At 37.6% G+C, this 15,018-nt stretch overlaps 1 protein-coding gene across 2 annotated transcripts; it reads right to left on the bottom strand.

Moving 5' to 3' along the window:
• Positions 1 to 624: 624 nt before the first annotated feature.
• On the bottom strand, positions 625 to 13,091 carry LOC121515498 (cyclin P). 2 transcript variants are annotated; one of them, XM_041796304.1, is made up of 10 exons: positions 12,896 to 13,091; positions 12,328 to 12,453; positions 11,669 to 11,746; positions 9,500 to 9,572; positions 9,099 to 9,268; positions 8,871 to 8,969; positions 5,650 to 5,805; positions 3,991 to 4,149; positions 3,701 to 3,879; positions 625 to 1,061 (listed from the first exon to the last, which is right to left on the bottom strand). In XM_041796304.1, the coding sequence occupies exons 1-10, from the start codon at positions 12,947 to 12,949 to the stop codon at positions 893 to 895; spliced, it is 1,263 nt and encodes a 420-aa protein (XP_041652238.1). In that variant the 5' UTR covers positions 12,950 to 13,091; the 3' UTR covers positions 625 to 892. The 2 variants fall into 2 exon arrangements, with proteins under 2 accessions (XP_041652238.1, XP_041652247.1); XM_041796313.1 differs by lacking the exon at positions 11,669 to 11,746 and having other exon boundaries at positions 12,896 to 13,088.
• Positions 13,092 to 15,018: the final 1,927 nt, after the last annotated feature.

Genomic DNA, 15,018 nt, shown 5'->3' with positions numbered 1-15,018 from the left:
ACAGTGTGCAAAAATCTAACTGCAGAAACATGGATTAATGGAAAGTGCGAGGAATTAAAATTACAACACAAAATTCGCCGAGGAAGCTCTGCCCCAAATCTGTGCCGTAATAAAGTGAAACTGAGTGATCAGAGTGCTGTCAGTTTATATTGTCCCATAAATTCATTTTGTATAGTCTGACGAATTTACGCATTTACAGAGTCGGCAGTTTTCTGCCAGCATTTATTCCTGGCTTTTGCTGCGGCGACAGTGTTGCTTCTGGCCTGGATGATTGATTTAAATTCCTCCTATTTTTGAAGAATGATTGTCTGTTCCTCCATTGAAAAGACGCTGCTCTACAGGCTTTCTCCATGTTTGTGATTGGTCAGACGCTGCAAACACCACCCCTTTTATGTGAGCGCGCACTGATCCAGATTGGAAAACCCTGGCTGCAATTAGCGAGTTGATAACCAGCTTCGTCGTACAGCTGATCCGGATTGCAAATGTCTTGATAAGTCAATCCAGCTAGCGGAGAGATATCCAGGGCTTGTTAATCCAGCTTCGTCGTACAGGCCTCCGAAGTCTCAGCCTGCTGCACTGTTGGAGGGTGAAGTGGAGTAAAAAACAAACATCTGAAATGCTAAATGTTGCAGCAGACACTTTATTTTACATTAAAATTTAGAAATACATCGATATACATCCCAAATCCTTTTAAACACTGACAGGACAAGGACATATCAATACAAAAAATATTTTTCAAAATCAGCTGCAAGATAAGATCATAAAACAAGATTCCCCCCTCCCACCAAGTTATTTAATATGTATGCACATACACACAAGTCTTTGTCAAAAAACGCATCACTCTTCTCCATCACCCACTGGTCATCTTTCAATCACACACAATCTTGGGCTCTCAAGTGTATATGCCAAGCAGACTGGGGGCGTTCTTTAATCCTGGGTGTCTGCTGACTTGCAGTCTCTCTGAGGATGAGAATTTAATAAAAGTTGCACAGGTCTCTCTGGTGTGAGCCTTTGCTGCAGTGCTGGCTAAAATGTGCATGATCCTCAGCAGGGTGGCCTCACTACAAAAAACAAGAACACGCATATCAGTTATACAAATAGGACGAATCATGCAAAATGTTTCTCGTTTTTTAACAGTTAGGATCACAGAGGTAGGGAAAGATTTGAGGCCAGTGTGCATGAGCAGTTTAAGTGATGGAGACCCTTTGTTGTTCTTTAAGAGTAGCTTGAAGGATACATTTCTTTGGCTGACAGCTGGCCAATCCTTAATTTAAATATTTTACAAAATAAAAAGGCATACATTTAAAGCAAGGGTGTAAGTAAAGCACCAAACAAGTGCTCTTTTTTTCCTCTTCATTGCATCATACCATGTCCATATTATGTGGTCAGTATTTGAACAATATCACGTCTTCTGCTGCAAATCATACATTATCATTTATTACATGTCATTTTAACACTCTGTAATGAACCAATTCATTGTTTCAACACATTTATAGGGATCTAACCAACTATGGTTAGCATAATATGGCTATTTTGAAGCTTGGACTCCCCGTTAGGAACCAGGGGTCTCCCCCACAACTTTTAGTGAAAATCTAAGTCCATTTTGATGCCATTACACAAATTAAGAATATACATCTTAAACACTGAAAGTCATTTTATATGTTTACCCCAGTGTTAATTTTTAGCAGCTATTTTTAATTTTAGTCTTAGTTTTAGACTTTAAATGAAATGCATTTTAGTTTCAGTTGCATTTTAGGCATTTCTACCCTTTTTAGTTTTAGTCGACGAAAACTCAAAACATTTTAGTCTAGTTTTAGTCCATAAAAAGTCCTCAAATTTTAGTCTTTACTTTTAGTCTAAGCATTTATTCTCATGCCTAAATCTGGTACCAAATCATAGTACTGTTCTCTACACCCTGCCAAACCTGGGGTCCCTGCTCTCTACAGCTGAGAGGCAGAAGAGCTGCAGATGCATTTTTTTTTGGCAGATTTACCCAGGGGAGAAATATCACAGATTTCGAATGTTCGACGAAAACTAAATTACATTTTAGTCTATTTTTAGTCATTACGACAAAAACTAAACTTAGTTTAGTAAGTAAACTAAACTTAGTTTTTGTCAGTTTTAGTCATTACAGATCTATTTTTGTTAGTTTTAGTCTAGATTTGGCAAGGAAAAAAAGGCTGATGACAAATGGTTTCAGTCAACGAAATTAACACTGATTTACCCTTTATTTGATACACAAATTCGCTATCTCAAAATATTAGAATATCGTGGAAAAGTCCAATTTGCAAAGGTTTCCTGAGCCTTCATTCTCCCACTGTACACACAACCACAATCATGGGGAAGACTGCTGAAAAGACTGGCTGTTCTCAGAGGGTGTATCAGAGCATATGCATAGAAAGTTGACTGGAAGAGAAAAGTGTGGCAAGAAAAGGAGCACAAGCTACAGGGATGAGCTCAGCCTTTAGAAGATTGTCAAACAAAGCAGACTGAAGAACTTAGAGGAGCTTCACAAGGAGTGGACTGAGACTGGAGTCACTGGATCAAGAGCCACCATACAGTCAGGTTCAGGAAATGGACTACAAGGGTTGTGTTCTTGGTGTTGAGTCAATCCTGAACCACAGAAAATAGTTTAATTAAAGTAAACTTTGCTTTCATTTGGGAATCAAGGTCCCAGAGTCTAGAGGAGGATTTGAGAGGCACAGAATCCTAAGTGCTTGAAGTCCAGTGTTTTCAGTTGGACCAGTGATTGTCCAGGGTGCCATGTCATCCACTGCTCTTGGTCCACTATGCTTTATCAAGTCCAGCATCAATGCTGTCAGCCATCTACTAGGTGATTTTAGAGCACGTCATGCTTCCATCTGCTGAGAAGCTTTACGGAGATTCTGATTTCCCCCTCCAGCAGGACTTGGCATCTGCCCACAATAAAGCCAAAACTACCAGAGACTGATTTGCTGACCATGGTATGACTGTGACTGTGACCTAAACCCCATAGAGAATGTCTAGGGAAATATCAAGAAGAAGACGAGACCCCAGATTCAACAAGGCAGAAGAGCAACCTGGGCTTCTATAACACCTCAGCAGTGCCACTGACCGATCGCTTCCATGCCACTGCATTGCTGCAGTAATTCATACAAAAGGATCTCTCACCAACTATTGAGTGCTGCACATGGTCATACTTTTCAGTAGACCAACAATTGTGTTAAAAATCCTTTTTTTTAAAAACTGTTTTTTAGTAACAGTCCAATTTTCTTAGATACTGACTTTTTTGGGTTTTCATTAGCTGTATAAGCCATAATCATCAAAACAAAAAGAAATAAACACAAAATATTCAGTTTAAAATGAATCTACATAATAAGAATGTTTTATGACTTCTTGAATTGAATTACTGAAATAAACCAACTTTTTGATGATTTATTGAAATGCACCTGTACTTTCTGGATGAACTGTAGATGGTGCAATAGGCCACAAGTGGCCTTCACAGGGAATATTATGGATAATCAAACTATATTTTGCTCTTTTACACACTCTGAGCAACTTATTTACATTCCAAGTACTCATCCTAATTGTTATCTTTTGACGTATACTCCACTTTTGATAAAGCCCATTCCCTGGAGCAACTGCCTACTGTTGCGTAATGGTAAAACTGTCTATGCTAACGTGTAGAATGAAAGAACGTCTTTAGAGTCAACCAACACACCTGCCAGCATGGACGCTGGAGGCCAGACACCAGGCAGTTTCTCCATCCGGTGTCGGAGGCTCCTGCAGAACTTGGCGGGACAAGCAGAGGGTCGCTCCTGCCAGCTGCACGGGGAGAAATGCGGCACACTGCCCCTCCAGAAGAGAGAGCTCCAGCAGATAACGGCCCATCCACACCACCTGAAAGCAGAGGTGATGCTTCAAATCCAAACCACATGGAGAACAGCCTGACTGACATCTGTGCTGGATTGTTATTCAAAGCAACTTGACAAACAGGATCATAACTGAGACCTTGTCACTGCAGCGACCAACTGAGGCGAGTAGGACCAAGAAACACAGAGGAGAAGAGTAGGCCAAATCAAACTTCAGCCCTGAGAGGACTTTACGCTCCATTCGCAGAAGCTGACGCTTGGTGTAGGTGTGGTCCATTAAGTAGCACAGTGCTGACACCTGGAGTACATACATGAGAAGAAAACCGTTTTAGCACATTCGTTTTTTCATTACAATGTTCAACATAGCCTGTTGTGTGGAAGAACTTCAGATCAGACAAAGCCGTTTGCCCTGCACAAGCCCTACAGTTAAAAGCCTTGTTCATTCTTTTTACTGGAACCGAGCAATTAGGAAATACAGTGATTTAAGCTCAGACTTGTCTCAAAGAGATATTGCTGTACACTACTGCTATTACAAAGAAAACACACTGAGTTCTCATAATTTAATGGATCTTTTTTATTCTTATTTTTTAGCCCTAGTATGCATTAGTAGTTGCATTTAGACACCATTATTTTCAAAACTTCAGTGTTCGCATTATATTCTTGTGATGTCCTTTCCTTCATTGTCCCCCATTCTGTTTCTTCACTGCATGCAGTTAACTGAATGTTAGTGTAGCACACATTTGTAATGTAAATAGGGATTTTCAAAGCCAACTGCATAAAATATGAATAACTTTAACTTTGTTTTAACTTTTATTAAGCATAACTTTGTAGTGCTCGTAGTTGTTCGCCTGAAGTTAATGGATGCGATTTGGCAAAACCTTGTGAGCATGGCATGCCGTCTTTGACTGAAAAGAGTAGCTCAAAAAAATACAATAAACAAGGTAAACTAGTACAGCTTTTAGGGCACATTGTATTTTCTCTAGGTTGAATGCAAAAAAAAAGGCCTGAATGTTTGAAGTACACTTCTCATTTACATTTCAAAAGATTTTACATCAGATTTAAGTAAGTTTTAGCATTTTTACTAAAATCATTTTATATGATTAAAATTGTCTTTAGCATGCTGAGTGGCCAGTAACTTGGGGAAACAACTAGCCACAGTGGCTGCCGTGTGAAAAAACATTTCAGCCTTGCATGTTATGCCATTTATTTGCATTTTCATGGAATCTAGCTCTGGATTCTGTGTGTGAGCATGGACAGAGCTGTGCTTATATTTACTCTGGAGATGATGACAATTACTCAGTGACTGATTAAAAAGTTACCTGGATGAGACACATTTGTAAAATACTGATTATGACTAATATCATGATAAAGTATTCTCCTGTGCTGTTGGAGGTCAATGAAATGCTTTTACCACCAGATGGCAGCATGTTCATTATAATGACACTGTGGGAGATAGTATTGTAGTAGCAGTTTGGAGATGAAGTGAATGAGGTGAAGAATTGTGTGGGAGTATTCTGAACAGAGAGAAAAAGAATTGCATGCTGTGATTCTGTGTTTAAATGCTTCACACTGACAACAACAATGCTCCATCAATAAATGAATGTTCATTCATCTCTTCTTCATCTTCTCAACTACACATTTGCAGGCACCATTGCTAGATGAGGGTTCTGGAATGATTCATTTCTAACTCTGGCCAGTTTGGATGCCTTCTTTTTCATCACAGGTTTTAGCTCTTTACAAAAAGTGGTAAAAATGTAGACGTTACACGCCATAAAGAAAGTTCATTGGATTGTTTTACCTCAGGGAGGAGGGACTCCTCCTTTTTGGCAGCAACAAAGAGGCAAACCATGCCCAGGAGCTGCAGGTTGGCTGTGGTCACCTTGATCTGACGCACACAGCGGTTTAGGAGGTGAATTGTGAGATGGAGAGTCTCTTCTTGAAAATGCATCAGCTCCTGGTCATAAACAGAGTATGTAAAGATGAGACAAGTAATAAAGGCATTGAATAAAATGAGTGATATACTTTATTTGGAAAACATTTCTGTTTGACCTCGGGGAGCAGATGATTAACACCAAACAAGAGAGGGACAGGTTGCAGCTTGGATAGTAAATAATCTGATGATAGAACTGCACTAGGAAGTGACTACAGCCAGCCAAGAAATAGTAATACAGGTGCATCTCAAAAAATTATAATAAAAACGTTCATTTATCCCCATGTGAATTAATTCAAGAGGTGAAACTTCATTATAGATTCATCTAATAGAAAAGGAAATATTTCAAGCCTTTTTGTTTTAATCTTGATGATTACAGCTCACAAAAATCTACAGTACCTTGTCTTTGGCACTCTCCATAAATGCTTAAGACATGATTGCTAATATTCAAACTCACAAAAGCAGCATGGGCTATATGATGCTGCCGCTGTTGCAAAGAGCCAAGTGGCTTTTTCTCATCCCTCTGCCTGTCCATGTTGTTCTAAAGGCATGTCTTGAAATTCCAGGTTAGATGCACATTGCCTAAGCTCTGGAGTTTAGTTACTCTTTAAAGGTACAGGTTTATCACTGTCAGACAGAGCCAGTGTAGCTGTTATGCAAATATAAAGGTTAACCAGCTGCTGGCTCCAGCTCAGCACAGAAATTAAAGGCTATGAATCTAATTTAACTTTAAGAAAGCTCAAAACTATTCCCTGAATGCTGAAATATTGCTTTGAAACTTTTTTCATTTTGTGTTGTTTAAGCCAACTCAGAAGGCAGACTTTCATCTTTGCTGACCTTGAAGCGTACATGAGCAGATTGTAGTTGGTAGTCTTTTAAAAAGCCCAAACTATCATTCACTATAAAGGCATGCATGATGTATCAAATTTATACGTTTTACCAAAGAGATTCACATGAAGACTGCCACTGTTCCTCAGTGTACTCTGGCTGATAAAACGGTTGCATTGCTTTTCCTCCCACATCTTTTCTTCTGAAGCGTCATCCTTAAAAGCCTTTTTCATTTTCACGAGTGCAACTTGAGTGAATGTGAGAAAATTAACAATGCAACCAGTGCCCAAGAGGGCACTGGGGGTCAAGGATACCTGGGGTCCATTTGAATAGTCCTTTTGCTGAAGGGGGTTCCTAACTAAGTGACCCAGGACTATGAGAGTCAGCCATGACAAGGATGGTTTTATTCCTCTAAATGATAAGGAAATAAGGTTAACTGCTTCCTTTGTTATCTCCTATAGCAGAGGATACACTGAACCATCCTTTACAAAAGAAGAAACAATCACTGATTCTTTTTTTTTATAATTCAAAGTGACACACCTTTTGACTGTTCATCAAAACGTGATCACAGGACTGTAGTAATATCTTCTCTAAATTATACAATTTGGGAGAGTTTTGTCGGGATTAGACGTTTGTGGGGGGCTAAACTCCTAAAATGTAGTGATCCATGTAGAGTTATGCCCATTCAAGTCCTCCTGCTTACATCATATTCAATTTAACATTTAAATTTCTACATATGAATTTTATATCAGCATAGCAACTTGTAATTTGAGTTTTAGACCAAAATATTTTACAATAAATCTGTAACTAAAACACGAATATGCTGCAAAAATATTAATACTCTACAGATGTTTATGATATTTATTCATTACATTTATATAACTTAGTTCAGCCATTTAGCGCAGGAAATTCCATCCTTTTTTTGAGCCATATTTTAACCCTTTACCCTGCTACTAATATATCAAAGTTTCAAATGCAAGATTGTACTGGTAACAATGCCTCCCTACACTTACTATGATTATTAATTTTTCTTAAATAGTCTAACAGCTAAATATTATCTCAACAAAAGTAAGCCACCAAATTTTGGTCTTTTGCAAAAAATAAACATGGGATATCAGCAGTGTTTCCGTCTTCTTTCCTCTATTATTTCAGGGGTGGGGAGATGAATTAAGGCGTGCTTGAGGCCCCTAAAAAAAGTCTAAACTTAACTGTGATACAATTTTTATAATTCATTTGGATAAATTCATCCCAACCTCCAATCAACCCAACAGCTGTATTTGTGTGGCCATGTTGAGAAAAAAAAGATTAATGTGGCAAAAGTTTAATCACTGCCAAAGTGTGATTACTGCTTGGGTGGCCTTAAAGATTTCATGATGTATTATAAATTTGAAGTGTGTTTATCTCATCTCAAAAAATAAGATGACGTTTTTACATCACTACTTTAAAAATAACTCAGTTTTCAAGATGAGTAAAAGTTTTGAGGTGCAGATAGCCAGAGTGCCCATGCACACGAGCAGCCTGGATTCAAGTACAGCCTGTGCCTCTATTCCTGCATGCCTCACCCAATCTTTCATTCCCATTTTTGACTCCGTCTAATATCCTCTTCTAGGAGTAAAGGCTAAAAATGTCCAAAAAGAATCTTAAAAATAAATGAATAAATAAAAGTTTTTCCTGTTTGGAAATAAAGGTACTTCCACAAAGTGCAATAGAGGCACTATTGTAAACTTAAATGCCTTTCTCTGAGCCTTTTTGTAAACCTTTCAAGTATTAAATACAAAAATAGTTGCAGCTTTAATGAAATTATGTAATTGCACAGCCTGACATCATGATTGCAGTTAGATTAATTGTGCAATAATTTTTTAAAACAAATACAGGAAATAGGATCTTAAAAAATAATCATGTTGAGGCTTCCTTATTATGACTGTTGAGATTATGACAGATGAGACATTTATAAAACCCTTAAAGAGGTCAGATTTATCACTACGTAAAACACAGAGAGCCGCAGGATGATAGACTTTTGTTTTGTGGTCCATTTTATACAGTAAACTCACACATCCTTTATACCTGCTTAGAGTTAGAACGGTTGGATTCACTGTGGTTCTCTTTTTCCTATCGTCTTATTCACATCTTTCCTTGATCTGGGGATGATTTTCCATCAAGGTCAAGAAAAACTTACCAGAAAAGGACTTGAGGAGTAATTCTTTGGACTTTTCAAACAGATCCCATCGTTATCAAGAGGCTCTCCATCCCGGGAAACTTACGTGAACTTGAATGAGCCAGTCTACCAGAACAGCTCTAGTGGCGTCAGTGAAAGGCTGGATCAGGTCAGTGTTAGTGAGTAAGGCTTGTGTCTGAGTTCTCTGCAGGACGACAAAAGAAAACAAAGCTCACAAACACAACCTGCAAAGGTGTCAGCCTAACAAACATTACATGGATTTGGTTTAATAAGACACAGATCTGCTGAGAGACCTCGGTAAGCAATATCTCACCATCATCTCTAAAAACAGGTCCCAGGCATAAGTCCGATCCCACAAGAGGCCCAGCTTCTCCAGTGCCAACTCCACTTCATGACGCAGCAGACTGGGCACCAGGGCCTGCAGGCTGTGAAGGCCCTGCAGACCGAGAGGGTGAAGCAGTACGGGCTCCTCCACACAACCCTCTGATATACAAGATTGGGATAAGGACAAGTAATGACAGAACATGCAGTTCATGAATTTAGAATACTGCAAAAGATAAAATATCAGAGAATTATGTAAAATAATTATTAATGCAGAAAACAGGCCCCTGGAACAACCCCTCACATACATACACACTTGATCATCCTCAAACTAAAAGCATTTATCAGAGACTTCAGAGTGAAAATGAAAACTGCAAAGTTAAGCTGTATAACCTGAATGTGCCTGATTGTCGTCATGGAAACCCATCAGGATGCCTTCACTTGTTTGTGCAGATAACCTCCTTTCCTTCAAACAGAGAAGACATGACACATCAGTGAATCATGCACTCAAGGCAGAGACTGGTTCTCTGAATTAGTAATGCACAATATTCAAACTCAAACATCTTCATTTCTCAAAAGGACAGTTCAGTTCATCACTGGCATAATATCAGTATCAGATTATTGGTTTACGTTATATTATGGTATGAGCAGACATGAACATCTTGCCGATATGGATGGTCGGTGTATCAGCTGAACACCTCAGCAGAATGTACTACTACTATGTACAATAAAGTTAGTGTAGCTTTAACAGAGAAGACAATGCTACTTCAGGTTTTTGTCATTTTTCATCCTCACCCCATAAATCTTTAAGGACTGAAGTTTTAGGTCTGAACTACAGCTACTTTTTTTTACACGTAGACAAATATAATTTGTGTGTTTTTCAAGCACTTTGTCATGATTGTCTCAGTGAAACACTGATCTTGAACTTGTTTAATTAGGAGAATTAATTTGTTAAGTAAAAGCTACATAAAAAAGGGTTGCATTTTTATTTAGTGTTCTTCAGAGTTCACCGCCTTTCAGCAGGTTATGTTAATACTGAATGTAGTTCTAAAAAGGTAGACGAAACTTTTTTTTACTGTCACTTTTAAATAAGCATTTTCATTTAAGCATTTTCCAAAGAAATTATATTTTGTTTTTTTATTAATGAACATCCATATTTGAGAAAAAAGTACATTTATCATTTATGGAAGAATCAAGCGTTGATTGTCTTGTTTTATGTTAGTTTCTAAAAAGAGACTGCCAAAATAAGGGCAACAGATCAGTTATAGTTCAGTGAGTGGAATTAAAACATACATTTATTCTATAAATCTGAAGCTTTAAAATAATGGAACATTTATTCCTGCTGATGCACACAGGCTAATGTCTGTAGGCAGGTTTTTAATGTTTTAATTAAGGGTCTAACAAAAAACAAGACAAACTCCAACACGCATGTTAAATTTATATTCAGAATTTAAGAATTTGCAGTTGAGATCAAACTCTGAATTTTAAAAATATTTATTTTGCCATATTTAAGTAGTGTATTTTAGCATATTATTTATGTACATAAATGTTTTAATTGATAAGAATGCAGTCAAATAAAATTCAAAATTATACATTATTGCGTCACTCTCAATCTTAGCACGCTTGAGTGCAAAACTAAACATATTATCCTGTCATATATGCACATAGATGTTAATAAGAGGGACCTGAAGTGTTCTTAGATTTTGTTCTTTACCAAAAAAAAAAAAAAAAGATAAAACTTAGAGATTATACCTAGTATCTAGTACTCTTTTGGTATCAACTCTGGCGAGGTTCCAAACATGCTGAGCTGATACTAAAATGTTAAATCAAGACACTGCCAACAACTGATGAATTAAAGTGTATCGTCACTAGGAGCGTCATAAGTGGGATGTCTGACAGAACAAAAACAAAAAAACTCTCGTTGTTAGCTGCGTTGGTGCTTTATGACTCCTCAAACTCTCCTGTACTTTTCCACTATTCCATAGTGTCTGCTGCATGCAACCGTTTCTGCAACAAACTCGCCTCCTGCTGTGACGTAAAGCTGCAAACCGAGAACCAGGCAGGCTATACAGGTGCATCTAAAAAATTATATTTTGTTTTTATTAATGACTATCATGAAAAAAGTATTTATTTTATGGAAGAATCCTGTGATTTAAGTTTCTAAAAAGAGGTTGCCAAAATAAGGGCAACCAGATCAGTTATTCTAGATTCATCTCATACAAAGTGAAAACTTTAAAGACTTTTTTTGTTAAATGTTGAAGATTACGTCTGACAAAAATCAACCATCACAAAGTAACAGAATATCATAAAACATCAGGTCAATAGTAACTGGTAGGAGTTCTTTAATGCACAATTTACTGAATCTATACGACGTGGCATGAAGCCAATCAGTTGGGCACTGCCAGGGTTTTAATGAGCCCAGGCTGCTCTGAGGGCAGCCTTCAGCTCATTGTGACAATCCTCTGAAGGCTGAGCTCATCCCTGTTGCTTGTGCACCTCTTTTAAAATCTCACTTTTCTCTCTGAGAGCCTGCCCTTTCAGCAGTGACCTTCTGTGGCTTACCCTCCTTGTTAAGGGTGCCAATGACTGTCTTCTGGAAAGGGTCAGGTCAGCAGTCTTCCTCATGATTCTGGTTTTGTGCTGAACCAGAATGAGAGAATGAAGGCTCAGGATACCTTTGCAAATTAGACTTTTCTACAATATTCTAATATTTTACAAGTGGATTTTTGATTTTGGTGAACTGTAAGCCGTAATCATCAAGATTAAAACAAACAAAAAATCTTGACATTTGTCAATTTTAATGAACTTTGTATTAACCTTTAAATGATATTTAAATGTTTGGAGGTGCACCTGCACTTTCAACTTCAGGCCTTGTTTCAATCAGCTGCACTATGACAAATTTACCTATGTTGAACAGGTACGACCAAAGAGTACTGTGATGAAAACAAGATACCAGTACAGCTTATGGAAGTGCCCCTATTTGTGTTCTTCACAATGAAATAAGGGAGTCAGTATCAATAGATAAGCTAAAATGAGTTTTTAAATATTGGCATTTAAAACATCTGTACAAATCCAACATTGTGCATCCCTTCTTTTAAATCTGTTTACAGTGAATGAAGCAGTGCATATCAAGGTTTCAAGTCAGCTTGTAAGATTAATATTGAGAAATAAGATAAAGGAAAGAGCTATATAGAGAGAATCAGGACGGACATAAGGCATACCCATCTGTGTTCTGTCTCCATTTTGACAGGGGCCATCCTGGACTCTTCTACTTCAACGGACTGCCAGCGATCTCTAGGCCCACAGGCATTAGCCCAGGTTCTTAACGGGGCTCGCCTCTCATCCACCTGGAGGGACAAAGAGTCTTTTAAGAATGTGATCAAGGACACTCAAAATTTCATGATTTTACCAGTTTTCTACAACTGAGACTGAATAAAAGTATTTAAAAACTTTGGCTGTAGAGCCCAGGTTCAACTGAGAAATGTTCCTACCACAGTCTGATCAGAGACACCTGGATCACAGCAGGTGAATGCAATTGGACTGACAACACTAAAGTGAAATAAAAAGGCCTAAATAGGGTAGGATTAATTACTCATCTTTATCCTCAAAACTTTAGCCTACGCAATATTTTTTCTAGTAGTTTTAGTTTTTAAAAACAAAAATTTCAGAATCCACCGGGGAAATGTTACATGACAAAGGAAAATGGTAAAGGATTTATTCATGAATGTAGAGCACCTGAGGACTGGAAGTGCCCTTAATTTCTAAACTTGTGTTCGTGCAGGTGTTCACCTTCTTGTGTAAGTCCAGCAGGGGCTTGGAGTCGCAGAAACCAGTCCTGGCCATAGTTACAGCCGGAGACGGCGTTCCCGTGGCGGGCCTCTGCAGCTACTTATCCACCGGCGTGGTCGTGTCGTCGTGGGCCTGGAGGTCAGGGCAGCCATGCTGCTCAGACAACCGGCGGTTCATAAAGACAGGAAGACCGCCGTGATTGGGCTGGAGGGCTCAGGATGAGGACTTCCTGTTCACGTTTGAAAAAATAACCACGTTTGGCTAAATGCGAGAAGTTTATGATTAAAATTTATTTTAGCTTTTCATGCACCAGAAAGTTTTTTTCATCCAAATTATTAAACTAGATTTTCTGGAAGAATAATTTTGTCGCATCCTAGAGGGTATTTCCGAGTTTAACAGACGTTCAACAGTGGATCAAAGTGTTTTTTTTTTTTCTTCATCTATGCAGAATTTGATTAAAAGTCCATGTTTAGAGCAGATAACCCTCCGGTATTATTAGAAAGCACAACTATAATAAGCAATTCTTGGACAAGAATATCCACGTTGATTAAAGATTTTGTAAAACAAAAAAACAAACAAACAAACAAACAAACAAAAAAAAAACAAAAACAAAAAAAATATATATATATATATATATATATTAACAATTTTTAAAAAATAAAATAAATGTCAGGTAGAATGGGTTTTTTTTATTTATTCCATGCATAGTCCTGGATATGTCAAAGATAAGCAACAAAATTGATTTCGGTGCATATGTTTTTGTTATTAAGTGTGAGATTTAAAACGTTGCTGCACTGTGAACCCGAATGTTCAAAGTGATTAAATAGATTGAGTAGTGTAAACTCAAAGTTTTACAAAAAGTTCTACTAACTTAAATATATTGAGTTCGTGAAACATGTTCTTCCTGTTTGAGTAAATATAACTCCGACTTTCTGATTGACTTCAACTATTTGTGTATTAAGTAAGCTTAACTTAAAAGCATAACTTCAGCACAACTCAAAATAATTAAGCAATAAAAAATGAATATGTCCTCTTATTTCTATTGCTTCAACATTACTGCACGCGTCTCATGTTAATAAGGTTATAGTGTGGTGAGGGATGATATGAAAGCATGTAACTGTTTTAGGTCAGCACTGTCAGCATGAGGAGACTATATAATTATATATTGTGTGAAGAATGTTCAAGAAAGACAATATAGAAAGAAGAACTGATGTAGATTAGATTTCAGGAGTTTAGATTACAATTGAAGTGAACCTGCCAAGTGGGCTGAGTAGAGTTTTCATTTAATTTATTAGATGTACAGGATTAATAAGTAAATAATAGTAAATCTTATTTATATAGCACTGGCTAAAATACTATGAAATCTCCAGGTGCTTCACAAATAAGAAAAATCAATCATAAGTAAATGGCAAACATGAAAAAAAAAACAACAGCAACAATGAGAACAGGGTCATATGGTCTAAAACAGCAGGACATAGAAACAAAGACATTGGTGGAGTTGCAGAATATATATATATATATGCTTGATGAAAAGAGGCCAATTTTTTTGGATAGAAGGAATTTCCCCTCAAATAACAGCATGTTGGCTCAGAATCTCTGTGCCAGTCTCTTCCTGTGCGTCATGATGCACATCAGAGCAGTGGAGACGCTGATACTGTCTGCAGCGCTATGAGGAGCGTTAAAGCTTCTGTGCGCATTTAAAGAAATTAGACTGTGCCTTGTTTACTAACTTACACAGTTTTAGTGCAAAAATTAAATTCAGACTGATCCCAACGCAGCCATCTAACTCAGTTCTTTTAATAGAGCTAACAGGATAACTCTGGTTAAAAACTGCTGCAGGTGTTCTTGAAATATGTCTGTAATTGATTATTTCCTAAAGTGTTCATAACCCTACGTTTCTGACACTGTTTTGGCATTATGACAATGTAAATCCTGTGTGGTGGATAAGTTTATCAGTCAGAGGTGGAGCCATGGGGGGGCTTGTGGGGTCTGTGCCCCTAATGTTAACTCAAAAGCCCTGAATCTTTACCTCTGGTGAAAGTGCGTTATCTCTGATAACTGATGAATGTAAAAAGAAATATCTTGGATTTTGATAACAGATTGACCCTGCTGATCACAACATG

This window comes from Cheilinus undulatus, linkage group 2, assembly GCF_018320785.1.
Source record: "Cheilinus undulatus linkage group 2, ASM1832078v1, whole genome shotgun sequence".
Taxonomy (NCBI): domain Eukaryota; kingdom Metazoa; phylum Chordata; class Actinopteri; order Labriformes; family Labridae; genus Cheilinus; species Cheilinus undulatus.
The sequence above is the reverse complement of the archived record's forward strand: the minus strand, read 5'-3'. Positions and strand labels throughout refer to the sequence as shown.